Here is a 27,359-nt window from a genome sequence, read left to right as displayed (position 1 = left end):
TTGGTTGTGATACAAATTGGTTAAAGAATACTTATCTTAACCTTATCTATTTTTGGAATACTTATGGGAAATGATGATGAGGCAATGAACATGTACATTTGGTGATGTGGCAATGATCGTGTACATTTGGTGATGTGGCATTGGTTGGTGGGAATCCGGGATGACGTGGCTGGTATGCTTTATTTGCTGCGCAATACCCCAGCATAGTGTCAGAATACCTACTGATTTCAGCAAGGTGCTATCTCGATATGGCTGTGTGTTCATTGGGCAAAATCTGTGATAAGCTGGTCATTTCGTTAACTTGGTTGTCTCAATAATTTGGTTAAATCGGAAATTTTTCATCTTGGTCCAGTGTGAGACTGATCAGTGGGGCTTGGACCTGAAGTGATCTCCAGGCTTGGTGGACTATTATAACTGTTCCATCTATAATGTTATCACTTATTATTTTTTGGATTGGGATTCCCTCAAGTCCATTTTAAACTTGAGAGGATCATATTCACGATCTACACCGTTCATTATAAAATGAACGGTGTAGATCAAAAAAGTATAATTTTGATCAAATTAATCTACACCGTTCATTTTACAATGAACGGTGTAAATCGTGAACATGATCCCCTCAAATAAATGAATTTGAGGGGATCCCAATCCTTATTTCTTTTATTTCTTCTTCTCTTGAAATTAAATTACTGAGAAGTATGGCGTAGGTCATCCCTCATATGTGAACTCCCTATATGACCATAACTATACATTTCTTTCTCACACTTATTCTCTATTTTTCAGCTCAACTCGCAAATCACCTTTGTTACTCCATAATCTATCATGCACCAGACCTTCTCGAACCATACATAAAGGAAGAACCAAAACTATAACTATAATTTTATACATATATACAATATATAAAGCTACAATAATAAAGGAGTTGATCCAAAGTGCAATATAAAGCTACTATAATCAAGGAGTTAACAGAGAGCTTGTGTATACCCTCCAACCTAGTATTGACGAATGACGAGTATGTACACCCAAGGATTCGACTTCATAAAAGCTGTATTACAAGGTCTATATATAACCAAAAAACACCTGCTAATTAAGTAGTAATAAGTAGATATGAAAAAGGGCGAAGAGGAAAGATTGTAACTATTAATTTGTCAATATATACAGATTACCAGATGGGTCGGCCATCACGGATAGTCGTGCAATGGATGGCAATGGCAGCGATAGATGATTGAGACTAGTGTACACCAGAGAGCTTGTATTCACAAAATTTCTAAGGGCCATTTTGCCCATAACAATGATGGCTACCAACATAATCTGCTAGTGTAACAAAATTACATGCACTAACCTACTGCTGCTACTGCCTGCAAAAAGTAAACTAAACAAAAGGTGGGGGAAGTACAAGAAATGGACAGATGAGACCCTGTACAATCACCTATATTCATCTTCATCTTCCATTAGCCCTACACAAGTGGTAATTTACATGCTTTCCCCTAATTTTAATAAAATTAGACCGTTTTTAACAAAAAAATGGCCCCTAGACATTTCATTGGGTAATTTTTTAACAAAGCCTGCAAAAAATAGTCACTGCCTCCAATTTTGAAATGTCACCGTGGAGTAATCAGCCTAATCTGCATAAAAACCACTGCACCATTAGATTGCCTTCATTACAGTAGTAAAAATACTGGTTATTCGCAAAGGAAAAAACCTAAAAAGAGCTTCAAAACCATCATAAATTAAAATAGTGAAAAGTGAAAAATTGCAACGAAATAATGAAGGTAAAAACCTCAAATTCCTGTTAGAAACCCAAAAAAAAAAAAAAGATGTTCAAAACATCATAAATTAAAACAGCGAAAAGTGAAAATTGCTATGAGATAATGGAGGTAAAAAAACCTTAAGAATTCCTGTTAGAAACAACCATTTAATAAAATTTGTAAAATAAGTGTTTTAGATCAACTTTGAAGTAAAGAAAACAGACATATGGACGCTTTGAATAAATACACCTCAGTTGAGGAGCATCAAAAGCAAGAATAATTACAGTAGACAAATAGTCCACCCTACAATGAAAGAAGAGCTCAAGCATGTTGTAACATGCACAACTTTGAAAAGACATGCAAAGCTATTTATAGAACTACTACAACAAATACAGTCCTGACTTTCAATAAACAAGTGTGTGCCAGTTGAGAAAAAGAAAAACAGAAGTTACCTGTACATTGCTGGTATAAGAGCATGCGAACCCACACTGTAGCAGCACCGAGTGCTTCCAGAACTGCTCAATCTATATATTGAATCATTCCATGTGAGAATTGGTGGGCCTCATATATAAACTTCCTTGTGCTGATTGAGGATGCTGGGTGTGCTGCTGAGAGTGCTGTTGCAATGGCAGCTGTTGTCGTGATGACTGCTCTTCTGGTTGTAATTGCTGCTCTTGTGGCTGGAACAGTTGCTGAGATACAGGTTGTAGAGGTGGAGGCGATGACTGTAGAGGCGGTAGATGCTGCTGCCTCTGAGATCCAGCACCCTTATGTTGGGCCAAGCCTCCTGATAACTGCCTTTGGCCTAAACCTTGGTTGACAGATGCGATTGGCTCACTTCCTGCTGAATTTGTAAGAGGTGGACAAGCAATAGAACCCCCTTGAGAAGCAGAATTCGTCAAGGCAGAATCACATGAGGGTTCTGATGGTTTCCACTGAGAAGCAACAGAAGAAGAAACAACTGGCACCACATTTGCTGAATCATTAGAGGACTGAGACACTGACGTGTTTGTAGTTGCACCCATCTGTGGAACATTGCAGAAGGGCTGCTGTTCTATATGCCCCTGATCAATTTGAGACTTGGTTGGGAGTTCAGAATTCAACTGCCGATTCTGTTGAACCATTCTCTGGACAGTTGGTTGAGCCTGACTGGCCTGCTTCTGCTGTATTTGTGGTTGCGGTTGCAGGTGCTGATGGTTGGAAGCCATGATGGAAGCAGGGAGAGTTTGATGAGCAGTAGACAATGAATGACCAGATGATACTGATGGTACCTGACCTTGAGTGCTGGGATCAGCATGAGAAGGCACCTGCTGCAATTGCTTTGATGAAGGTGGTGCAGAGGCAGAAAATAACTTTTGCTGAGGCTGAGAATGGTTTGAGGACTGAGTAGCCAATGGTTTAGAGGATGGTATTGAGCTCAAACCAGAACCAGGATACAAGCCTTGACTTTGCATCAAGTGCATGATATGCTCTCCCTTATCTGCACTTTGGTTTCCTGTTGGCACAGAAAAGCCGTTTAATGGAGCATGATCAATGGGAAGATTCTGATGTACCGTCATATTCCCTCTTCCCATTCCCTTCAAAAGTTTAGCTTGCTGTGTAGACTGTGCGTGCTGCCGCTGAGAAGGATGGATCCTGCCAGATTGTTGAAACTGCTGATTCTGCTGTGGCTGTCGGGGTCTTTGTTTTCCCATCTGATTGGTCAACCCACTGGCAGCAGTTTGAGAGTTGGCACTGATACCATGATGCGGCAGGGTATGCTTCTGCTGTTGTGGTTGCACTGACATAGGAGTCATAGACGACGGTGATGATAATGTGGGAAGTGACACTGGCTGTTGTGAAGTTTGTGGCTGGATATGGGAACTATTTTGCATAGATGAAGATATGGGGAGTTGAGAAGGAGGTTGGACATGTGATATTAATGCACCAGACGCAGCAAACTGTTGCTGATTCTGTTGCGGCTGCTGCTGCAGAAGCCGATGTTGCATCCTTTCCTTAGCAATACGCATTGCATATGCTTGCTGCTGTGATCCTGTAGTATGGTTGGTGCCCTGAATTTGAGGATGTTTCATCACATGGGATTGTTGTGGAGGCATTTGATGCTGCTGTGGGGCGTGACCAGGATATGCATGCACAGATGGAGGAGTTGAACTCAACCCATTAAAAGCAGGAATTCCTTGACTGTTTGTTTGTGTGACCTGCATCTGAAGCTCTGGAGCCATTACTTGCCTTTGATGCTCCGAGTTATGGTTAGCCTATAACAAAGACAGCCAGTTCCAAATATTATAACACTACTGATGCAATAATAAAATGATATGAACAGAATGTGCAAGTAAAGGCATGGAATTTTAGGTATCAATAGGAAAGTCCAACATTGACTTCATATAAAAAGAAGAGGTAACCACCAACTACAGCAAGTTGCCCTTTACATCCAGATAATTAAATTATAACCTAGACATTTAATGAAATGAATTACATAAAGAAGACGGATGAAAAGAATTCAGACCAGCACATAAAATAAAAATAACATACTGACAAGGGCACACTTGGTATCCTTTACAAAAACATGAATCAATGTGATCATTAAGACAACCAACCTTAATATGCACTTACATAAATATAAAAGAACTTACCCGCATCATATGCACACCTTCACGGGATCTCATCATTGAATTCCTCTGACCAGAACCACTTGCAGATTGCATATTTACAAGGCTTGGCATCCCAACTACTCCAGCTGAAAGCATACTACCAGAGTTCAGCACTGAAGATGAGGCCATTCCCTGAAAACCTGGCCTAGGCTGTGGCAAGCTTCTGCTCATCCCATGCATCATGCCCATGGGATTTCCACCAGGTGGCATGCGAACGCCACGGTCAGCTCCAGAAACAGACAAGTTAGGCTGCTGCAAATTTCTGTTGGAAAGCATTTGACCATAGTGTTGCATCCTCTGCTGCTCATCAGCAGGCAAAGATGTTCTTGGAACATTGTACCGACCATCCCTGGTAACAGTCATTTCACATCACAGAATAAGGAATTAGAATCTGTTATAGGAATAGCACATAGATTAAATGAACGTGAAATGATAAACATAAGTAAGGCTACCTGATAGGGACATTAAGCTGGCCAGAAGATGAAGAGTTATTACCAAGAGCCACACCAGAAGATAGAGAGGTATTTACCCCAGAAGTAGGAAGCACTGATCCTACGGCAGCTTGATTTGCCAACGGTATACCAGTAGCATGGGAATTTTGAGACACAATGGGAATAATATCTGGACTTGCTGCACTTGCGTCACACAGATCAAGGGGCCTACAACAAAGTCATTTTGCAATTATGATGAGGATAAATTAACATAAACAAACAAAAATTATGCATGGCTAAGTAACCAGGTTTCAAAAGAGCAAAAACTTACGTTAAAACACCCCCATTTTGGTTTGTGGGAACTTGGTCTAGAGTAGCAGCATGAGAATTGTGGACTGCTACAATTTGTTTAGGATCCTGATTATCATTCTTCACAATTTGCATATAAACAAAGAATCAGAGTCAATGAGAGTTTGAAAAGGCATATATATATATAGAGCAAGTTTAGGTCCTATAGGATCAATTTCACATATTCAAGTATCAGTTTAAGAATAAAAACTAATTCTATTGTTTCCATGTAACTTGTGCTAGCAGATAAGCTCAAATCAGTTAGCATTTAGTATTAGGGTAAATGTGACAGATATTGCCAATGTTTAAATTCAAGAAACAGAGTAAATAGCAACTCCTACATAGCTCTGATAAAATGCCCAGTTAGCAAATTCTTTAAGATTTGGACGCTGGAAGTTTGTAGACTTCAGAGAACAATCAACATAAAATGACCAATTTCTGTATGCAACTTCGGGTCATTGACAAACCTGATTCCTTCTGTAATGATACTTCTTTCCAATCAAAGTAATCTTTTCGAAGTGTGACTTGATAGTATCCTCCTCCATTGGTTCTTGTAAACGTTGAAATAATTGTCTGGCACTGCCCTGCATGAAATAAAGCACTAGAATTCAAATAAAGCAAGAAAAACATCTTTCATAATATAAGTATGCAGAATTTTTGTCTAATAATTAGGGGAAACAATATCTATTATAGAACCAAAATTCTTGCCTTCGGGATACCGGGCAAAGTTGATGGATAGGATTGAGAAGTTCTCGAATCATCAGCACTGTCATAATCGTCACCACCACTCTTATCCATTAGAATTTTATGCCGTTCTTTGCATTCTTTAGGCTTGCGAAATATGCACTGAACATGTTGAACATACACCGATAAAATAAATATTTCTGACAATAAAAAGGTCAATAACATTTGCAACAATATTTGAAGCAAAAAAGGAACCCAGTGGAAATTGTCATGTAATCTGAGAATCCCAATTCAAATGCAACACATGTAATTTACCTTAAATTGAAGGGTGCTGTTAATGGCATCACTTACAAGCTCCCAATTGGGACCCATATCATGTACAAGGACAACCAGTGCCTGGAATTAGAAAATTATCACTTAAATATTTAGCCATTACATTGCTGACCACAAAAAATAGATTCCAGAAAGTTGGTCATAGCAAACCTGGTCTTCAAAAAGCGACCATGGACTTCCAGGACCTTGTGGCCCTGTAGGCACCTGCAAAGGAGGAAAAAGCTTGAACCTGGAATGAGACATCTACAAAATTGAAAACTAGCGGGAACAAGCCACAACTGCACTGAAAGTCTGAAATTTACCTTTAGTAATTTAGTCTTTCTGCCCCTATCGCGATTACCAATCATTTTCACACCTTTATTTGTGCAAGGCATATTACTCATTTGGGAAGCCGCAGGAGAAGGAACTAATCCACTTTGAGCCATGTTGTCATAGGTATTGTCAAGTGATCGTTTCAGTAATTTTGGTTTCTTTGAAGTATGGTACCCATATAAACCTAGAATTTACAATGTAAGAACTCAAGAAAAAGAACCCTGTCAAATAAACACTAAAGCAATTTTAAATGAAATACAGAATTACCACTAGTTCCATTCGAGTCGAAATGAGGACTATCCAATCTCCTTTTGGAATTATCCCTCTGCAAATAGAGAAGCACCATGACAAAATAAACAACCTTTTAGATGATTGTTCTAGCATACACAGTCATTGTACAGAGTAGGCTACACTATCAGTAAAGGGAACATTGATGACAAAGGTCCACATGTTGATGAGCAACTTAAGTAGACATGCATAGTAGAATATGAATTACAATAGGAAGTATCAGCTTATAAACCCTAGATATTAAATTGACACCCCGATAGCACATTCTTGAATTCTTTAACTATAAACTCCTGCAAATTGCAATAAGACTTCTTCCTGTTTTACTCTCAAAAAGTTCAAATGACATGAACCAACTGATTTTAACAATAAGAAAGAGCATGAAGACATTTTGAAAAAGTAAAGCAATTTAAGGAAGAGTACGAGAAAGAGGAACTTATTGACCTGTTCATTATGAAAAGTAGAATCCATCTGCCAACCCTCATAAGCAGAAGCCTGCAACCAAAGAGAGCAAGATCACTCAACCAGTACCAAAAAACCATATCCGCAATGCCTGTCTCTTGGACATAAGAATACTCATGTACCAGATGTTTTGCCTTCTTCTTCTTTTTTGGCTTTGTTGATGTCTCTGCACAGTCATAAGTTAACTGCTCAGCAACTGACTCAACCTCCACACTCTTCTGGACTTGGGATCCACCATGCAGAGTACTCTGTTCATCCTGAAAAGAACTAGTATCTCCACTTGAAGCATCTGTCTTCGCCGGAGTCTGCATGCATCCAGAAGCTCCAGCAGTAAAAGGAGTTATAAACCTCGGCCTAGGAGTAGTACGGACACGTTTTGTCGGAATTGGACCCACATGAAGATTACTGGCAGACCCAGGCCTTTTTCCCATCAATGCATGCGGTTGGGACCCAGCTGCGTAGTTTCCATAAGGAAAATCAGCAGAGTATTTAAGGATTTTCCTTTTCTTCTGGTCATGTTTTGTTGACTTGGTATTGTCAAGACCTCCATGCAGATAATAAGTGTTTGTTTCTCCATCCTCTTCATCGTACATATCCCCACGATACCCAAAATCTGAATTTGATAATGAACTTGAGAGAACTGCACCATATTAGAATAAAAAATCATAAACAAAGTAGCGCCAATTTACCTGCAGTAGCATCATACATAGATGTATCAACTTCCTCCTGTATGTTACTGCCAGTCTTCTGAAAGGGGAAAAACTGATTTCAAAATAAGCCATAATGCCAATATAAATAAATAAAACAAGAAAATCGAGCTGTTAAAAATTGGAAAATATTCAAAAATAAATAGTTTGCACTATTTGATTCAAATGCTCGTCATTAGGGGTGTAACAGAGTTAAGCTAACTCGCGAGATACTCGGGATTGACTCGGAAAATACTCGACCAATATCGAGTTAGAGCTACTCGAGTTAGTTATCGAGTCGAGTTCGAGCTCCAAAATACTTGACACGATGAGCTCGCGAGCCTAATTGAGCTTCAGTTAATTTACCTTTTTACCCTTTATATTTAGGCTTAATGCCTTAAAAAAACCCCGACCTTTCATCCCCTTTTCAATCCTACCCTGACGTTGAAAAATTGTCAATTTTACCCTAGTTTGCATTTTTTTCATTTCAATTGTACCCTGAAGCATACAATTGACCTTTATTTATTTGACAAGAGTTCAATAATTTTTTTTTAAATGATCAATTTAATATAAAAAGTTAATCCAATGCAAAAAGGGTCAATTTAGAGAATTTTTGCCAAATAAAAAAAGATCAATGTTATGCTTTAGGGTACAATTGAAATGAAAAAATATAAAATAGGGTAAAATTGACAGATTTGCAACGTCAGGGTAGGATTGAAAAAGGGATAAAAGGTCAGGGTTTTTTAAGACATTAAGCCTTATATTTATATATATTTATAATAATACCTTAATTTTAGTATTAAAATTTAATTTTTAAATATTTATATAGATAATTGAGTTAGAGTCGAGCTCGACTCTTAATTATTCTATGGAGTTCGAGCTCAAACTCCTAAAATGAAGCTCGGTCAAGTTTAAGTCGAGTCTCGAGCTTCATATTTTAGAGTCAAGTCGAGTCAAGCTCGAGCTTGGCAGTGTGTCGACTCGACTCGGTTACACCTCTACTCATAAAATAACTATCAGGCACGGTATGCCGATTGAACACAAATACCAAGGCATTTGTGTTAATTAGTTGAGATACAAAAAAAATTACTTCTAAACTCGCATATTTTGCAATCACATACCAAAGTAAGAGCAAACAAAAGAACACATAAACACGCCGATCTTATTTACTTACCTCACACTGGGCCAAATGAGACTCAATAGAGATCCTGTAGGCCTCCATTGCACCTGAGGGAACTGCATAAAATAGGCTTTCCTGCCAATAGAATTAACACATAAATAAGAATTTCAAACATGTAAAACAAAGAAGTGACCACATGATAATACAAGACAGACTGTCCAAAAAATATACTGTACGACTGATACCTACCATGAAAGGCAACTATGTAAATTTAAAAGATGGGGACGGAATAGCAGGCATCAAATATGGTTAGTAAACATAACAAAAAAAGAAATATTATATGCAAAAACCATACTTCTGTAAGGTGATCTTCCCAGGAAGTTTCAACAATGCCTGAATCGCCTAATCTATCAGGAGTTGCTGGTGCTTCTGCTTCAAGGGAAGGAATTGGAGAATTGTTGCATCTTAAGAATCTCACAGCATATCCCTGAATTGACCGTGCAAAATTCTTTCCAGGACTTTGCATCTCAAAATCTGTGTAAGTCTCCTGTCCATAATCAGAAGGCCAAGAGTAGCAGTCAATACATAGCAAATAAGCTTATAACTCTTGCCAGCTCTGGAACTCAGCGCAATTAAAAACTCCATTAGCAATCCTAGAAGCACATTTGCCGCATAGAATCACATTTAGGAAGAGAAGCATTTCGGACCCTGAATCAAATTTGGTAGTACCCAATATATTTTTATCTATTTTCTTTGCATATATAAAAATGAACTGCTTGTATGAATACACATATTAAGACAAAGAAACAATGAGAATTTTAATGAATCCAGAAATACCTGTGGAAAAGCATAAAGGAAAGAGAAAAAGGACAACCACAAGGTGGATTGATATTAAAATAAAGTGAGGAACTACCAATTGTTCAACAAGTTAACAAAATGGCACCTTATCAAGTTCTCCAAGCTTGTCCTTGGACAATTCCTTCCCATCAAATATCCTTGAATCATGCTTGCTGTTTTTTAAACCAGCAAACTGGTCATCTCCATTTACCAACACCTCAGCTGAATGCCAGAACTGCATGACAGCTTTTGACAGAGAGTAAGCAACTCTCTTAAGCTTCCGTTGTTGATTCTGTTCTTCAACTCTTAACTGATAGCTGAAAGCAACTCGGTGACATATTTGAGCAGCAGCAGTCATTTTCCAAAGACGCTCCTACAAGCAAACAACAAATAACTAAGGAAGAAAGCTAACATTGAATACAAGTTCCAAAAGCATTTTGTTAGATGCAGAAGATCAACACTTCACCAGGAAAAGTTATTATTTATCAAGTCATTATCAGTTAAAAGCAGTCAGACCTGTGCAAAATCATTTGCCAGCCATGCCATTTCTTCAAGCACAAAATCCCAGTTACACTTCCGGCGACTCTCCAAAGGTACAGTTCCAACATGTAACTCTGCAATCCTCTTGCGTTTAGCCTGTTTTGCCACATTAGTTCATATCCTCAAAGCTTTAGAAGTAAAGGAATGAAATTCCTGCAATTGACTAATGAATTGTATGAAAGGATGCAGAACCAACCTCTATGCTCCGTGCCTCTTCGAGAATAGAATCTTCATGAGCCTTCTCTGCAGCTACCAAATGGTTACCAGAACAAGATTGAGGGTCAGCAGCAGCATAAGAGCTTTTCTCAGACAATGTCAATTCAGATAACTCTTTATTTGAGAAATTGATAGAGTTCTGTGGCACACCAGAGAAGATATTGACACTAAAATTTTCACCTATTTCATTACATTGTTTTTTATCACCCTCAGGTTCAGTATGGTCATTCTGTTCTACTTCTTTCGAGTATGAAGAACATTTTAACTCATCAGGACTTTTCTGTATTTCTTCCTTAATATTGCGAACAGGATCATTGTCAGATTGGTTTTGGTGTGGAAAAATATCGTCTTCTTTCATCACATCACCGCAGTCAATAACCTTGATATCATTCTTTTCATTTCCTATTTCACCGGCCACTAAAATTTCCATTTCTTCAGAGTCTGATGTCCGTTTCACAAGAATCTCATTAGTGTCGTCATTTCTTCCAATAATATGTAAATCACTCTCCTTGTTTGCCTCTAAGCACATGACATTTTGTGTGCAAGAGGATTCTGAATGTAATCCTTTTGTTCCTTGTGCACCATTGTTATTTTGGCCTTCAATGCCATCTTTTTTCAAGTCATTGAAGATATTTAAGTGAGCAGAACCATTTTCATTCTCAGTTTTTGTCACAGCTGCACCACATGGATACTCAGAAGCAGCTAAAATCACCTGTTCTTTACCTTCAACATGGTCACAACCCCTAGAAACCATGTCAACCGACATTTTCTGATCATCTTCTAAAACTCCTGTTTTATCATGTTGGTTACCCCCAGAAATGTTGGCATCTGGGACATTCAACCTACTTTCAGGGAGACTAGATTTAGTAGTGCTGGCTAATGCTTCCAGAGCCTGAGCACCATCCACGTGCTTTTTTGACTGCGAATTTGTAACCAAAATCTGAGAAACCATATCACCATTAGAAGCAGTGGACTTAGGGTGCAAACCAGAAGTAATAATCCGGTCCTTCTCATGGTTTGTTTCAGATATTGACCCCTTTGCATCCCTTGAACCCCCATGAATCTGTAATAAAGATCCATGACCACCAGAACTCTGAACTACATCAGTTGAGCTTGATCGAGCACCATCACGATTTGGTCTAGACCTGTTCCTTCGAGCATATGGTCGTACAATGGCAGAATCTTCAGATTCCTTTGCATTTTGAGCCCCATCAATCTGGGAAGACTGTTCTGATGGAGCAACATGACTCCTTCGACTAGAATGTTTAAATTTCCTTTCCCTTTCAAGAATTTCATTGTCAGCATCAAAATTGTCAGCACTGTTGGGTTCACAAACTGTTAGTGCTCCTGGTCTGCCACTACTCTCCACAGAGTCACCATGAGGGGATGCAGTCAATGCAAAACTACCTTTTGCTTCACTGTAATTACAGCAGTGGACAAGTGAAATCAGTGCATTAGCTGCCTAATAAAACATACTCTGTAAAATTGTAAAATAGAGCAGGAAAAAGAATATACCTAGTCACAAAATTTTCTGTTTGATGATCAGTGAGAGAAGTAGACTGAACACTAACTGAAGCTGCATTCCCAAACTTAAAGTCCAATGGATTGCCACCCTACAGGAAAGGATAATACTTAAATGAGAACCTAATGGAACGCAAATAGCAAAAAAAGCGCTTGTTTTTAAGCGCATCAAAAATCAGAAAGATAAGCACTAAATTGCCATACTTTCTCAAGAAATTCTAGCTCTCTTCGCCTTTCCTCACGAACATCATACTCCTGTCTGTTGACATGAAATTCTCTTATTTTCCCAAAAAGTATAAGGAATATAAATCACATCAATGGGAATAGAATATCAGCAATTTTTAAGGGATGTGAAACAGAGAAGAGCATGCTAGCATTACCTCAGCTCTGTCTGAGCTCTCTCAATTGCTGCTCGGCGTGGAGAGGTTTTGATCCCAATTCCAACTCCGCCGTCAACAACCCCTCCCATGGAATCAACCTCAGCATTTACTAAGAGAGCAGATCCTAAACCACATACATGCATTCCTGCCTCAATAGCTACAACCTGTCCCTTCCCATTGGTCCAGAAACCTAAAGTAAGACGGAAATAAAAAAATTTAGGATGAAGTAGAGCAATAAGAACCATTGGAAAGCACTCTTTCACAAGTAAGTCAAAAGTGCAGGACTGTAATATAATATGTAAATCTCCGATGTAATTAAGGTTCAACGAGTTCAAATAACTGAAAAGCTCACAGTTGACTAGTGAGCACATTTACTTATAATATATATACAGGAAAGTAAGCAAGCAAATTTGACTTGTGCAGGAAAGCACACACATCTCGGCCATCAAAGCACAGACATACCATAGACAAAACATAGCAGTTACTATGACATCGATATTACAGCATTCATGTACGATCATTCAGGAGGAAAGAAAAAAAGCACGCATAAAAGATTATCTCAAACAACAAATTTATACTTAATTAATATGTTATATAGGCCTCATAACACTTTACTCCAGTTATGAACCTCATCATGCTACACAAGCCGAAGCTGAATAGTACAAAAATCAAAGGGAAATGATAGCAGGTCTAAATATGCAGTATCTCCAGAAATTGCAAATGAAAAAACCAAGGAAATTTCCTTCAGCAGAGACCGAATTTAGCATTTCTGCAACAATGCCTCAATTCTCTAAGTAATATGAGTGATAAAAATACATTTGCAGCTCCTTCACACTCAAAGTTGAGTGAGAAATACCTGGTAAAGTCTTATAGATAGCTAACTCAGTAGATTACTACGCAGAATCTATATTACATGCCGACCACAATCAGTTTGTAATGCAATATGGTTTACGAAAGAAACATCACAGAAAGAGAGAGAGAACTTAAGAGAAGTTTAATTGTCTAGTGCATATCACTAGCTTAACATAGTCTTAGTAATTTTCTTCTGTCCATAGAAAATGATTTCATGAGGAGTCTCATACAGCTAATTTGAAATGCTGCATATACATTGCAAACGAACATCACCGCAGCAATCACAGACAAAGCTTGCATAAACAACAATGCACTAAACAGTAAAAACTGTTCTCACATTGTTACATATGGCAATCTGGTTCCAGACACTTTAGTTAAAGAATTCCAGAAAGAAGAATAAAATCTACAGTTATGATCCATTTAAAAGAAGTTAAGCCCCTAAAAACATGTAACTAACAAAACCAACATAGGTACTAACTATGCAAATGTTATATGTGCATGCTCATAAGCAAAACAAATGATTAAACACTTCAATTCCAACAAATAAACTCAAATAGAAATCCAAAAACAATCACCTAACAACTTAAACACGAGATAATACAAAGTCAATACACTTAATTCCCATATTTACAACAATAGCACAGCTTACAACATCAATGCGTCACAAAACCACAACAGAAACGAAATGAAATACTATGCCCTACAAAAAGAAACCCTAACTTGCCCGAATCAACAAAAAATTATCAGAAATTGAACATTGGAGTTCAATTCTAGGGTTTGCATACTGGAAATAAAATAAAACCTAGAAATTAGAAGAAAGAATCACCTGAATTACAAAATTGAGAAGCTAGGGCAGAGCAATTGAAGTGACAAAGAAAAGTCTCTCTCTCCTAGGGTTTTGGAATAATGAAAAATAAAATTAGCTCTGCATAATCAAGAGGAAGGGAAATTTAATTTTTGCCTTGGGAATCAAACACGTAACTGCAAAATGCCTGCCATGAAATTGTTGTTTTTTTCTTCTGTAATTTTTTTTTCGTTTCTCAATCTGAAAAGGTCCTTTCTGATTTTCAAAAGAAAATTGTTTGAGAAATTTGTACGTTCGTATTTTTTTTTTTAAGTTTTTTTTTCCCCTTCAGGTTTTGGTTTTTCGAAGAGGGAGTATCCGAGCGAGAGACAGACCTGTCCCTGTGATGGTAATGGGCTTGGGTTTGGGCTTTTCTGCATGAAGAAGAAGATGATAAAAAAACGAGGCCTTTTTTTCTTTATGATGTTCTATGTTAATTTAGAATTCTTTTCACAAGTTTCACAACTATACAAGTTTACAATTATAAATAGGGGCGAGCATCAGTCGGTTCGGTTTGGTTAGAATTTTTTTGATTTTTTGGTTTTTGTTTTGGAAAAATTTCAATTTAAACCGTTTTTTATTTAACTAAACACCAAAGTTTTTTTTCACCGAAAAACTTTGGTTGGTTCGGTTTTCATAATTTTTATCGGTTTGGATTTTTGAAAGCCCATAAAAAATTAAAGTAAAACCTATAATTTTTAATAAAAAAATTAAAATAAAGTCCATTATTTTTGATAAAAAATTAAAGTGAAGCCCATTAATTCAAACTACGAATACATTATAACATCATACTAAAACAAAAACCTCCATTAACAATTACTTAAATAATTAGAGTCTAATAAACTTTTATATATATATTTAAATAACGGTTCAGTTCGGTTTGATTTTTTGGTTTGGTTTGGTTCTTGCTCACCCCTAATTATAAAGGCCCTTGGAAACAATTCGACATGTATAATAGAATTTAATTATAAATAAATTATATATAATTTTCATCTACAAATAATTTTCACCTTTAGAATGAAAGAGCATAATTTATATAATTAAAATGAATTATGTATAGAGCTTTTTTCCAAATAACTAACTTTCTTCAACTTTTTATTTTTATACGGATCCAACTTTTATATCTCTAAAGTATGATATACGTGTCAAATTAGGGTTTTTGATATGAGGCACCCAAAATTTCAGTCCTGTGCCTCTTTTGGAATTAATTCCAAAAGAGTGTCAGGACTCACATGTTCCGCATTCTATGAATGCGGAACATGTGGAGTTCCGCATTCCTAGAATGCGGAACATGCTCATCAGATAAATAAATCTGATTAGCAGTGTTCCACATTCTAGAAATGTGGAACACTGCACATGTTACCGTTGGGAGCTGGTCTCCCAACGGTAAATTAAATGCATTCCGCATTCAAGAAATGCGGAACGCATTTAATTTACCGTTGGGAGCAGCTCCCAACGGTTGCCTATAAAAAGGGTTTTCAAAACCTTTTTACTCACTTAAAAAAAACAAATTTAATGATAAGAGAGTAAAAAAATGAGAGTATAGGGCAGAAAAAAATTAATTTCGAGGCGTTATATTTTGAAGTTGAACGGAAAAAAGTTGGAAGAAGTTATATTTCGGAGCTAAACGGATCTCTTCGTGAAGTGTTATATTTTTTATTCGATACTAATTATTTTAAAGGACTACAAGAGGTTAGTACGTGTAATTTTTTTAATTATTGCTTTAAATAATTTTAGTGTTAATAAATGTTAGAAATTTAATAATATGTAAAATTGTTATAAAATTAATTTTAATATAGCAAAATATTAGACTTTAATTGTAATTTAGAAATGCATGTATAATATAAAAAAATTAGAATATGTTTAATATAATTATATTAGGATATAATTAGGACATGTATAATTAGAAATTTCATGTAATAAGGAAATGTATAATTAGAAATTTCATACAATTATATTAGGATATGTTTAATTTATTTTTATTTTAAAAAAATATTAGAAATAAAGTAACAGTAATTGCAATTGATATGTTCATGCTATAAATTTAAGATTCGCATTTTAAATATAGTGGTGATATATTTGCTGTTTATTAATTAGAAATGACGACTCCAAATATATCTTTGTTGATATGGTGTGATGGCCGTATTGTGAGTTCTCCGTGTGGAATAGAATATCATGGGGGGGCGTCTAGTTAATATGGCGCTTAGCGAGAGAATGAGTTTCGAAGAATTACAAAATAGTTGTAGAAGAGCAGTTTCTACCGACGGGGAAGTAGAAATTTCAAAAATCTACTTCCCGCTTCCAAGAATAGTTGGGGGTGCGATACGCTCGTACTCGTTGTTTTCTGTGGAGAATAGCGAGCATGTATTTGGAATTTTGAACGAGGTTATCCGGTATCCGCAACTGGATATTTTGGAATTGTACGTGTAATACGAGGTTGTAGTTCACAATGAGACTTTACTGGAGCAGTTGGTTTTAGGTGATTCCAGCGGGTCTGAGAAGGGTAGTGATGAAGAGGAAGAAGAGGAAGAAGAGGATTTCTATGACAGCAACGAAGAGGATGTTGAGGAAGACTTAGGAGCAGATTCACAATATCAGTCGCAACTTCCTGAGCATGTAAGAAGGGCGGATCTTTGCGACTTTGACGTCGCCCCGGAGGCCGATGAAAAGATTATGTGGGATCCTGGGATGGAATTCAAAGTAGGGATGGTCTTTCCAAATCGCGATGTCGTCCGAGCTTGTGCAGCTTCTTATTCGGCTGGGGTGGGAAGGGAGTACAAGGGTCGCCGGACTACGAACTCCACAATATTGTTGGTTTGTAGGCACAACCCTCTCCGCAAATGGTGGTTGCGCGCCACACTTCTACAATCAACTCAGACGTGGACGTTGACAAAATATATTGGCCCGCACACGTGCAATCAGCTGTTACCTGATCCAAACCATCGAGATGATGCATGTCAACCCTGGATCTTTCTAGCATGCAGAAGGTATACATAATAACTCTAATTTGTTATACAACGAGCTGCTTCAAGTAATAATTCTAATTTTGTTGAACTTGTGATATGTAGGCGCTGAGGTTTACACTGACGGGATCCTTCAGCCGAAAGTCGTAACGTTCATCAGAATGTTTTGGACTTTCAAACCGACAATTGATGGGTTTTGTTTTTGCAAGCCAGTTTTGTTCGTCGACGGTACTCATTTATATGGCAGATACAAAATGACCTTGTTGATCGCGTCGGCAATCGATGGGAACAGTCACATAATGCCACTGGCATTTGCACTTGTTGAATATGAAAGTACTGCCAGTTATGAGTACTTTTTTGAACATTTGCGTGAGCAAGTGATTTGCGAAAGGAAGGTGGCCATTATATCTGATCTGCACGCTGGAATATTGTCGATTCTGAAGCATCCTGAATGGGCCGGTGTCGCTCACAAGTTTTGCATCAGACATTTCTTTAGTAATTTTCAGACCAAGTTTAGGGACAAGGTTTTGAAAAAGCTGGCGGAGAAAGCAGGTAATGATTTTTTACGAGTGATTATGTTGACAAAATAGGTTATTATTATGCGCTAATATTATGATTTATGTTTTAGGCCGAGCATATCAGAAGAAGAAGTATACTCGCTACATGAACGCGATCAAGATTAGAAGACCAGAAGCGTATGCATGGCTGACTAAGAAAGAAAAGCGGCCTAAAGAAAAGTGGACAAGGGTGTATGACAAAAAAGGGCAACGCCACAATGTGATGACAACTAACTATGTTGAGTCTGTCAACGCGACACTGAAAAATATAAGGGGGCTTCCGATCACATCAATGCTTGAAGCAATTTTTGATCGGATGGTTAAAATGTTCGACACGCGTTGGAAGACGTATGAGGAGTTAATTGCCACAAATGTTCACTACACTCCAATATGCATCCAACTACTGAAGCAGAAGGGGGAGAAGGCCCGTTTCCATACCAGCCAGACATACGACCGTTCTACGATGACATGCAAAGTGGAAACTAGGAAGAACCACTCTAGTGGGAGAGGAGGAAATATCCATACGGTAAACCTTCAGAATAAGAAATGCACGTGCGGTAAATTCCAGCAATTTAAGTTGCCCTGCTCTCATGCTATGGCCGTTTGTGCGAAGGAGAAGCTGAACCCTCTTGCGTTTGTGCATTGGCATTATCAGACAAAGTTTGATATTCAATGCTGGAACACTCCATTTAAAGTGTTACGTGCCCGCACATACTGGAGGAAGTCCGGCGAAGGCGAACCGTACTTCATTCCAAACCCTGAATGGCATCGAAAAAGGGGGCGTCCAGTCAACCAGCGCTACAAGAACGAGATGGATCAAGAATACAGGGAAGATCAGAGTCCTAACTGGTTTAGCAGATGTTGTAACAGGGGTCACAATGCAAATGATTATTGTAATACCCCAAATGATTAAATTTTCTAATTGGTCCCCGTGTCTAGTGTTAAGTCGCTAGAGTGGCGATATCGGAAAGATTTCCGAGAAATTAAGATAAATATTAAATTTTAACAGGACGGATTCGAAAGGGTTATTGTGAGAAATTTAACATCATATTCCAATTCAAAAGTTGGAATTTAAATTAAAAGGAAAAATGTCAAGAAAAGTCCCGAACTAGAGTTCAGGGACTAAAGTGGTAATTTAACCATATAAATCTTGAAATGAAAATTATTTCGCCAAGGTCCGCGAAATGTTTTATAATATATGTGGTGAAAGTTTCGGGTCAATCGGAGACCTTTTAAAATTTGGACGCGGATACGTTTTGGGCTAAATTGCAACTTTTGAAAAGTTCAAGGGCTAAAACGTAAATTAGCCAATTAAACTTCGAGAATGGCAATTAAAAGATTATTGACGGAAAATAATAATTTTGGGTTAGCATTATTTATTTGGATATAAATAATACGTAAGTAATTGAATTAAAAGAATAATTTAACCGTTTGGTTAAATTAGAAAATTTAAAAGAGAAATGGTTTAAGTTAAAGAGTTAAAGGATCAAAATGGATAATTAGCCAAATATATATGAATCATTTTAAGGAAATGAAGAATCCAGAAAGAAGAAAAATGAAGCAGCGAAGGAAAGAAAGGTTTCGACGATCGATTACGATCCGCCGCGGTTTCGCCGTTTCTCGCCCAAATCACGAGTTCTTTATATCGATTCGTTCAGAATTCGATTCTCTTTCATCGTTAAGCTTCAAATCGAGGTAAACTTGACGTTTTTATTGTGAGAATTGGTAATTTAGGATTATTTCGAATTGAACGAATTATAATCGCGTTTTAATCGACGTTTTTGAAATGGATATTGTCATAAATAGCATGTAGATCGCATTAGGGGCATCGGAGCACGTCGGAATAGCCCGGAAATAAATTTCCGGGGCTGTGCGAACGCACAGCTGAGGCAGCTGTGCGATCGCACCGGAACTGTGCGAACGCACAGTGCCCTCTGTGCGATCGCACAGCCAACAGGCTTGCCTGTTTGGGCATTTTCTTGCCCCATTATGACCCGGTTGTTCGACTTCGTGTATGTCGGATATTGAAAATGGATTACAAACCTCGAAAACGGGAAATTTGGATATCAAACATAACGTGTTCGACTAGAGTTTCGATATATATATAAGGAACCTAAGTTTAAGAATCAATGAATAAGAGATATAATGAATATCTCGACTAAGTATTAAAATAAAATTAAAGTTAAGAATTGTATTTAAAATACGATTATATTAACCTAAGTTTATAACTTAGGGTTTTGAGATTAAGTTTACGTTTATGAATTAAACGTACATATGATTTGAGTAGGAATTGGACATATCGTTAAGCTACCAGGCCGTCGAGCTAGAGTAGCTACGAGATCAAACGATGCACGGAGCTTATGTATTCGGGTGGCGATAATGCAGTTTTGGCGGTCACTGTGAGTGGCAAATTTACTTTCGCGTATTATTAGAATAAAAGATATTTTCATATGTATATGTATATTATTTATACGCATCGCATTACATATAATTGATTGAGATGTTATATGTTTTATCAAGATTTATATACGAGAACTAGTATGCGATCCGAAGAAACTAGCTACCTATTGGGTGTCAATAGGCTGTGTGATCACCAGTATCGAGTCAGTCTAGTATGTTTGCATTTGAGAAATGAATTGACACAGCTGGGAGCTGATGATGATTATAAAATTTACGTGACTGGGCCACCAGCGAGTTAGACTCGCGATTGATATTTACGATTGGGTTTTTGATATGAGTGAGCACTCGGCTACGGTGTAGTCTGGAGTCCCCGTATCTAGTGGCTGAGCCACCAGCGAGTTAGACTCGCGATTGATATTTACGATTGGGTTGAATGATAATGATTATTCGAGAAATGTGTCGCATGCTAGGATATTAGTTTCGTACGGATCAAATACATGTTTATATGTTTTATATTGTTGTTTTCTTGAGATGCGATGATATATTTTTATAATACGGTTAGTAAATGCCAACTCACTCAGTATTTCCCAAAATACTGACCCCCTCACAGTGTTTCTTTTCAGGTGACCGGAGTCGGATCAGACAGACCATCTCCTTTGTGTCGGCAGCCTTTTGGCTTACACAAAGTACGAGTTTTATAGAGCTGCAGTAGTCAGTAGGTGTCAGTATTAGGTTTATAATTCAATTTCAAACGGTATTTGAAAAGTAAACTCTGATATAATTTTATAAATGAATTGTTTAGAAAGATAGCATTTATCCGTTTGAATTTGATAGCAATTACCGTGAATGGAATTGGTGATGTTTGTGATTAGAAACAGGGCGGTGCTGGATATGAGATATCGCTCGGTAAGACCCTGGTTTCTAGGAATTGTTTCGCGAATGTTTTCAGAAAAGGAATACGATATTTTTATAATTGAATTATATTATTTAAAGAAGATTTCTGATAATATATTATATATAATAAAACGTTTTAATCGCGAAAAAAAATTTATATTGATTTTAGGCTTGTTACGGGTTCCGAAGCTACCACTCCCGTTCCCTAGCGCCGTTCGCGGCTCAAAAATTTGAGCCGTGACAATTATACCAATCCTATCCGAGATGAGTAGATTATGACTGTTATCGTGTAATAGATTGGAAGTAGTTATGACTGTTATTGTATTTGTTATGACTGTTATTGTTTTAATGAATGTTATTTTAGTAATGTATTATTCTTATGAATCTCATTTTAGTAATTCTTATGAATCTCATTTTAGTAATGTATTATTCTTATGAATGTTTGTTGTAATTTTTAATAACTGTTATATATATTTGTTATTTCAGCTATGGCTGAACGCCATGACTACTACACTCTTGGGCCGCAGGTGCCAGACGTTCTGACCATGCAGGACGATCACAGATCCGCGGTTATTTAGGATAACCAGGTAACAACTTGTTTTGTTATTGGCACAATACTTTATATTTGCTTTTTCCAAGATCAGAGTCCTAATTTTTATAGAATTGTTACTTTTTCAGGACGACGAGTCTTCCCTAGGGTCACGATCGAGCGCCAGACTTACTCCATTTCACGAGATACATTCTCGCATCAGGAATGGGGTTATTCAGACGGGCATGTCTGGTTTTATCGCGATGCGCCAGTTTCCAGTTGACTTGTGCCTTATCACAGCTCTTGTGGTGGAGACCGGAGACACATACGTTTATGTTTCCAGAGGGCGAGTGTACTATCACGTTGCAGGACGTGGCCATCCTGACAGGGCTCCCAGTGGATGGGACGCCGGTGACCGGACCTTGTATACGGGATTGGAACATGGTGTCTGTTCCTCTTTTAGGGAGGCAGATAGAGGTCAGCCGTCCCCTTAAACCGGGGTTACCTTGTCCACCGAACGCAGATCAAAACCAAATCTTCTGGCTTCGACAAGATCAACTAGTAATCCTAGGAACTCAAGCAACGGTTCACAACACTGTTAGCCCCACCATCAACAACTGCACTACAACAGCTGAAGCATGGAATAGATTGACAAACAGTTATGCCAATCATTCAAATACGAGAATGTTTTCTCTCCTATCCTCTCTCGTGTCATTTAAGAAGGAAGGAAAATCAGTTGCTACCTACATAAACAAAATGAAAAGCATCATCGATGATCTTGCACTTATTGGTCATGTCTTGAGCGATCCTGAAATTATTGCTCATACTATTAATGGTCTTGGAGATGAATTCAAAGAACTCACAGCTGCTGTTCGGATTCGTGACAGCCCCATCTCCTTTGAAGATCTTTATGACAAACTCTTGGATGAAGAAATCATTCAAAATCATGGTGAACTACCAGAAGATGAAACTCAAATCACTGCTCAGGTGGCTCAACGAGGAGTCAATAATTACAAAACAAAAATTGGAAAGGCAAATCATTGGGACTCTAAATCTTCAACCGACCATGATACAGGTAACTCAAGAAACTCAAAGTCATTCCATCAATTCTCCAAATTTGGTGGGCAGTCACACTCCCCTCAATTTAGGTCAGCCAACAACTACACCAAAGAATATACACCACAAGGCATTCAATACCGCCCAACTTATCGATCTCATGTCCCATCTTGGAATTCATATCATAATCAGAACCAACTTCCACCTGTTTGTCAATTATGTGACAAATCAGGACATAGTGCAAAATCTTGCCGCTCTCGTGGACTACCATCTCACTTCCTCAATCGACCTCAAGCGCATTATACAGATGTTAATCCAGGTCAATACAACAACAAATGGGTACTAGACTCGGGAGCCACTCATCATATGACTTCTGACCTTCAAAATTTATCAATGCACTCCGACTACATTTGAGACGAGGACATCGTAGTCGGCAACGGTAAAGCAATCTCTATCTCACATGTTGGTTCCTCTAAAGTTAATTCTTCTATGAACTTATTTACCCTTAATAATGTTCTGTGTGCCCCTTTACATAAAAAAATCTCATATCAGTTTCTCAGTTTTGCAGACAAAATGATACATCTATAGAGTTCTTTCCTAACTTTTTTCTTGTGAAGGATTTGAATGCGGGGGCATCCTTGGCCCAAGGCCGGAGTAGGAACAACTTGTATGAATGGTCATCCTTAAATTTACCACCTTCCGCATCACCTTCTACCTCTATTGCATCAACCACCAAACTATGGCATCAAAGGCTTGGACACCCATCTTTTCCGGTTCAAAAGAAAATTCTTGAGAGTAATCAAATTTCTGTTTCAGATTTTAATGTTCAAAATCAAATTTGTGATTCATGTTTATGTAAGAAAATTCATAATCTTTTAAAGACTCTTCAATTGTTTGTGACAAACCATTTCAAATTATCTATTCTGATGTTTGGGGTCCTGCTCCCATTACATCCTTTGGCAACTTTAAGTATTATGTCATATTTGTTGATTACTATACCAAATATACATGGTTGTACCCTCTTCAATTGAAATCTGAAGTTTCAACTGTTTTTGAACGATTTAAAAAATTGTCGAAAACTTCTTTCAAACATCTATTAAAACTGTTTACACAGATGGTGGAGGAGAATATCAAGCCCTATCTCATAACCTTACTCAACATGGTATTCAATACCTCATTTCACCTCCTTATACTCCTGAACATGTCGGTACTGTTAAACGGAAACACCGACATGTTGTTGAAACTGGATTAACTCTCCTTCACAATGCCTCTATACCTCTCCGTTTTTTGCCTTATGCCTTCCAAACAGCAACTTATCTTATTAATCGTATGCCAACCCCAGTCTTAAAAAATGATACTCCCTATTAAATTTGTTTGGTCATCAGCCAAAATATACTTCCTTACGTATTTTCCGTTGCCTCTGCTACCCTTGGCTCCGTCCATATAATACACATAAACTTGAACCAAGGTCCAAAGCATGTGTCTATCTCGGCTTCTCACTCACCCATCATGCTTTTCTCTGCATTGATCCAAAACTTAATAAAAAATTATTTCACGACATGTCATATTATTTGAAAATATTTTTCCATACAAAGATCGCTCCAAATCAGCACATTGCAGCACCAATCACTCTTATTCTAACTTACTTCCCTTATTTTTAGCTAAATCTCGAGTAAGTCAAGACGTATCAAATAACTCACCAAATTTTGAAATTCTACCTAATTTATCTCCTACCATCATTCCATCTAATTTCACGTCATAAGAAAGACAACAAATAACAACACCTTGCCCAACCGTAATTACATCTCAAAATTCCTCTCACACAAATATCACACCTACTTCACCGTCTAGTCAAAGCTTTTCAATGCCCTCCTCGCTAAATCAAGTAAGTAATCCTTCTTCACCATCTTTTCCTCTCCCATCTGAACCTCGAAGAATAATCACAAGAGCACAAAAATAATATTCACAAACCAAAAATTCCATTCAACTTGAACACCACCTCTACCATCACCATTTTATCTACTACTGAACCAACCTCATTTACCCAAGCAAATAAATTGTCTGAATGGCGTGCTGCCATGGAAGAGGAAATAGTCGCTCTTCAACAAAATAAAACATGGACTTTAATTCCCTACTCACCTACACAAAATATTATTGGTTGTAAATGGGTCTACCGAATAAAAAAAACAGATGGCTTTGTTGCTCGTTATAAGGCACGCCTTGTAGCAAAAAGCTTTCACCAACGCCTTGACATTGATTTTAAAGAGACTTTCAGCCATGTGGTTAAGTCTGCCACTATTCGCCTTGTACTCAGTTTGGCAATATCTAGTGGTTGGACTATGAATCAGTTGGATGTTAACAATACTTTCTTGCAGGGAACTTTATCTAACCATGTTTTTATGCAGCAACCACAAGGATTCAATGATCCGAAATATCCTCATCATGTTTGTAAGTTACACAAGGCTCTATATGGTCTTCGTCAAGCACCTCGTGCATGGTATACGGAACTCAGCTCATTTCTCTTGGACAATGATTTTGTCAATTCCAAGAGCGATACCTCTCTGTTTATTCGCCGCACTAATAATCACATCATGTATCTCCTTGTATATGTTAACGGCATAGTCGTCACTGGAAGTAACTCTCTTGCAATTCAGAACTTCACTACATCTTTCTCCCTGAAAGATCTTGGCTCCCTCAACTACTTCTTGGGTATTGAAGTTCATCGGACTGCCAATGGGCTGTTCTTATCTCAGAGAAAATACATACTAGACTTGCTCCATAAAACCAACATGCACGAGGCGAAAGAAGTCAGCACGCCTCTATCCCCACATGACACTCTGAAACTCCATGATGGCGAACCAACTCATGACGCAACTGAATATCGTCAAGCTCTTGGTTCTCTCCAATATTTATCGTTAACTCGACCGGATGTTAGCTTCGCTGTCAACAAAATTGCCCAATTTATGCACAGTCCATCTTCCTCAGATTGGAACGATGTTAAACGAGTTCTCCGTTATCTCAAAGGTACGTCTCACTATAGTCTTTTCTTATCTGCTAACTCTCCTCTTTCTCTGCATGCTTTTGCGGATGCTGATTGGGCAGGCGATGCCGATACATGTCATTCCATTTCAGCATATGTTGTGTTCTTGGGTTCTAATTCTATCAGTTGGAGCTCAAAAAAGCAGAAAACAATTGGCCGCTCGTCTACAGAAGCTGAGTATCGAGCTGTTGCTACTGCCACAACTGAAGTTAATTGGATGTCTAATATTCTCGGTGAACTTGGTATTTCAGTTCCATCTCCCCCTACCATTTACTGTGATAACATCGGAGCTGCGTATCTATGCTCCAATCCTATCTTTCACTCTCGAATGAAGCATATCGCTATTGATTTTCACTTTGTTCGTGATCAAGTAGCAAAAAATTTACTTCGGGTCACTCATGTACATACTTCTGACCAGCTCGCATATCCTTAACTAAGCCATTGTCACGTCAAATTCTTCATAATCATCGTACCAAGCTTAGCGTCCTTCCTAGACCCTTGCGCTTGCGGGGGCATGATAGAGCACAAAATCAGGATGTTAATTCAGCTCTAATTTAGCATAATATCAGCTCTATATATGTCAGTGTATCTTTGCAAATATGTTAGTTTACCATTGTAATATTTGTCAACAGTCTCACAAACCTGTATAAATATATATATATATATATATATATATATATATAGTGCAAAGGTTTAATGTAAATATATAAGATTAATACAAATTCCTTTAGAAGCCTGTTGAGTAAGTTGAATTTGTGAAAAAAATGCATCCAGATCCCTACTCTATGTCCTAGGTGCCAACAAGAAGAAGAATCATCCAAGCACGTGTTGATGAGCTGTAGTAAGGTCAGAATTCTTTGGTTACTTTCTCCATTAGGTCCGCGCATTGATGAAATTGTATATATGGAAATGGAAAATTGGATTAGATATGTATTCTTTAACTTCACAGAAGATGCTATCCAAACCTTTTGCATTTGCATCTGGCTCATTTGGACGGATAGGAATAATATTGTTTTCAACAATAAGAGAATGGAGGATCGTTTTCTTTTTTCAGGCAGTCTCATTCTGTCATAGCATCTTTAAAGTATGGATAAGTAGAAAGCTCAAGATCAGCTGGTTCCATCGGTAGTGTGGAGACCACTAGCGGAAGGAAAAGTAAAAGTGAATACAGACGCGGAGGTGGACTTGAGTAACGAGCTGGCTGTTGGAAGTATGATTATCATGGATCAAACAAGTCAAGACTACAAGATGGGCACTAAAACGTTCACATTAGGGCTGTGCAAAAATCGAACCAAACCGAACCGTTTAACCGAACCGAATATGAAGTTTGGTTCGGTTTTTTAATAGGAACGGTTTGGTTCGGTTGTGAGTTGTTAAAAATTTAGGTCATCGGTTATCGGTTCGGTTTTTATGTTTTAAAAACCGAAAAAACCGAAAAACCGAAATTTTAAAACGATGTAGTTTTCATATCTATAATTAGAATGCAGCAAATATAAAGAAAGGTTTATAAAAATAGAATTCTCTATTTCATACGATATCGTTTTATTAGAATATTTTATATTTCTTATCTAACCCTAAACCTAATTCTTTTTCTTACTCTTTTAAAAAAGAACTCACCTCCAGTGTTTTAAAAACCGGACCGGAACGGCCGGTCGGACCGGTTGAACCGCGAA

The 27,359-nt window shown here is 37.7% G+C and overlaps 1 protein-coding gene across 4 annotated transcripts; it reads right to left on the bottom strand.

Annotated features, from left to right (window-relative positions):
- Positions 1-1,105: 1,105 nt before the first annotated feature.
- LOC126656395 (chromatin modification-related protein EAF1 B-like) lies at positions 1,106-14,549 on the bottom strand. 4 transcript variants are annotated; one of them, XM_056103596.1, is made up of 24 exons: positions 14,386-14,549; positions 14,230-14,293; positions 12,552-12,741; positions 12,376-12,430; positions 12,166-12,263; positions 10,631-12,068; positions 10,411-10,530; positions 10,001-10,267; positions 9,413-9,604; positions 9,112-9,192; positions 7,941-8,013; positions 7,374-7,864; positions 7,234-7,284; positions 6,772-6,829; positions 6,495-6,688; positions 6,343-6,396; positions 6,175-6,255; positions 5,884-6,021; positions 5,643-5,759; positions 5,159-5,256; positions 4,849-5,055; positions 4,379-4,745; positions 2,198-4,000; positions 1,106-1,622 (listed from the first exon to the last, which is right to left on the bottom strand). In XM_056103596.1, the coding sequence occupies exons 3-23, from the start codon at positions 12,692-12,694 to the stop codon at positions 2,282-2,284; spliced, it is 6,042 nt and encodes a 2,013-aa protein (XP_055959571.1). In that variant the 5' UTR covers positions 12,695-12,741; positions 14,230-14,293; positions 14,386-14,549; the 3' UTR covers positions 1,106-1,622; positions 2,198-2,281. The 4 variants fall into 4 exon arrangements, with proteins under 4 accessions (XP_055959571.1, XP_055959573.1, XP_050206923.1 ...); XM_056103598.1 differs by having other exon boundaries at positions 1,106-1,617; positions 14,230-14,549; XM_050350966.1 differs by having other exon boundaries at positions 7,941-7,998; positions 14,230-14,549.
- Positions 14,550-27,359: the final 12,810 nt, after the last annotated feature.

The sequence above is a fragment of the Mercurialis annua genome, linkage group LG7 (genome assembly GCF_937616625.2).
Source record: "Mercurialis annua linkage group LG7, ddMerAnnu1.2, whole genome shotgun sequence".
In the NCBI taxonomy this organism is placed as follows: Eukaryota; Viridiplantae; Streptophyta; class Magnoliopsida; order Malpighiales; family Euphorbiaceae; genus Mercurialis; species Mercurialis annua.
The sequence above is the reverse complement of the archived record's forward strand: the minus strand, read 5'-3'. Positions and strand labels throughout refer to the sequence as shown.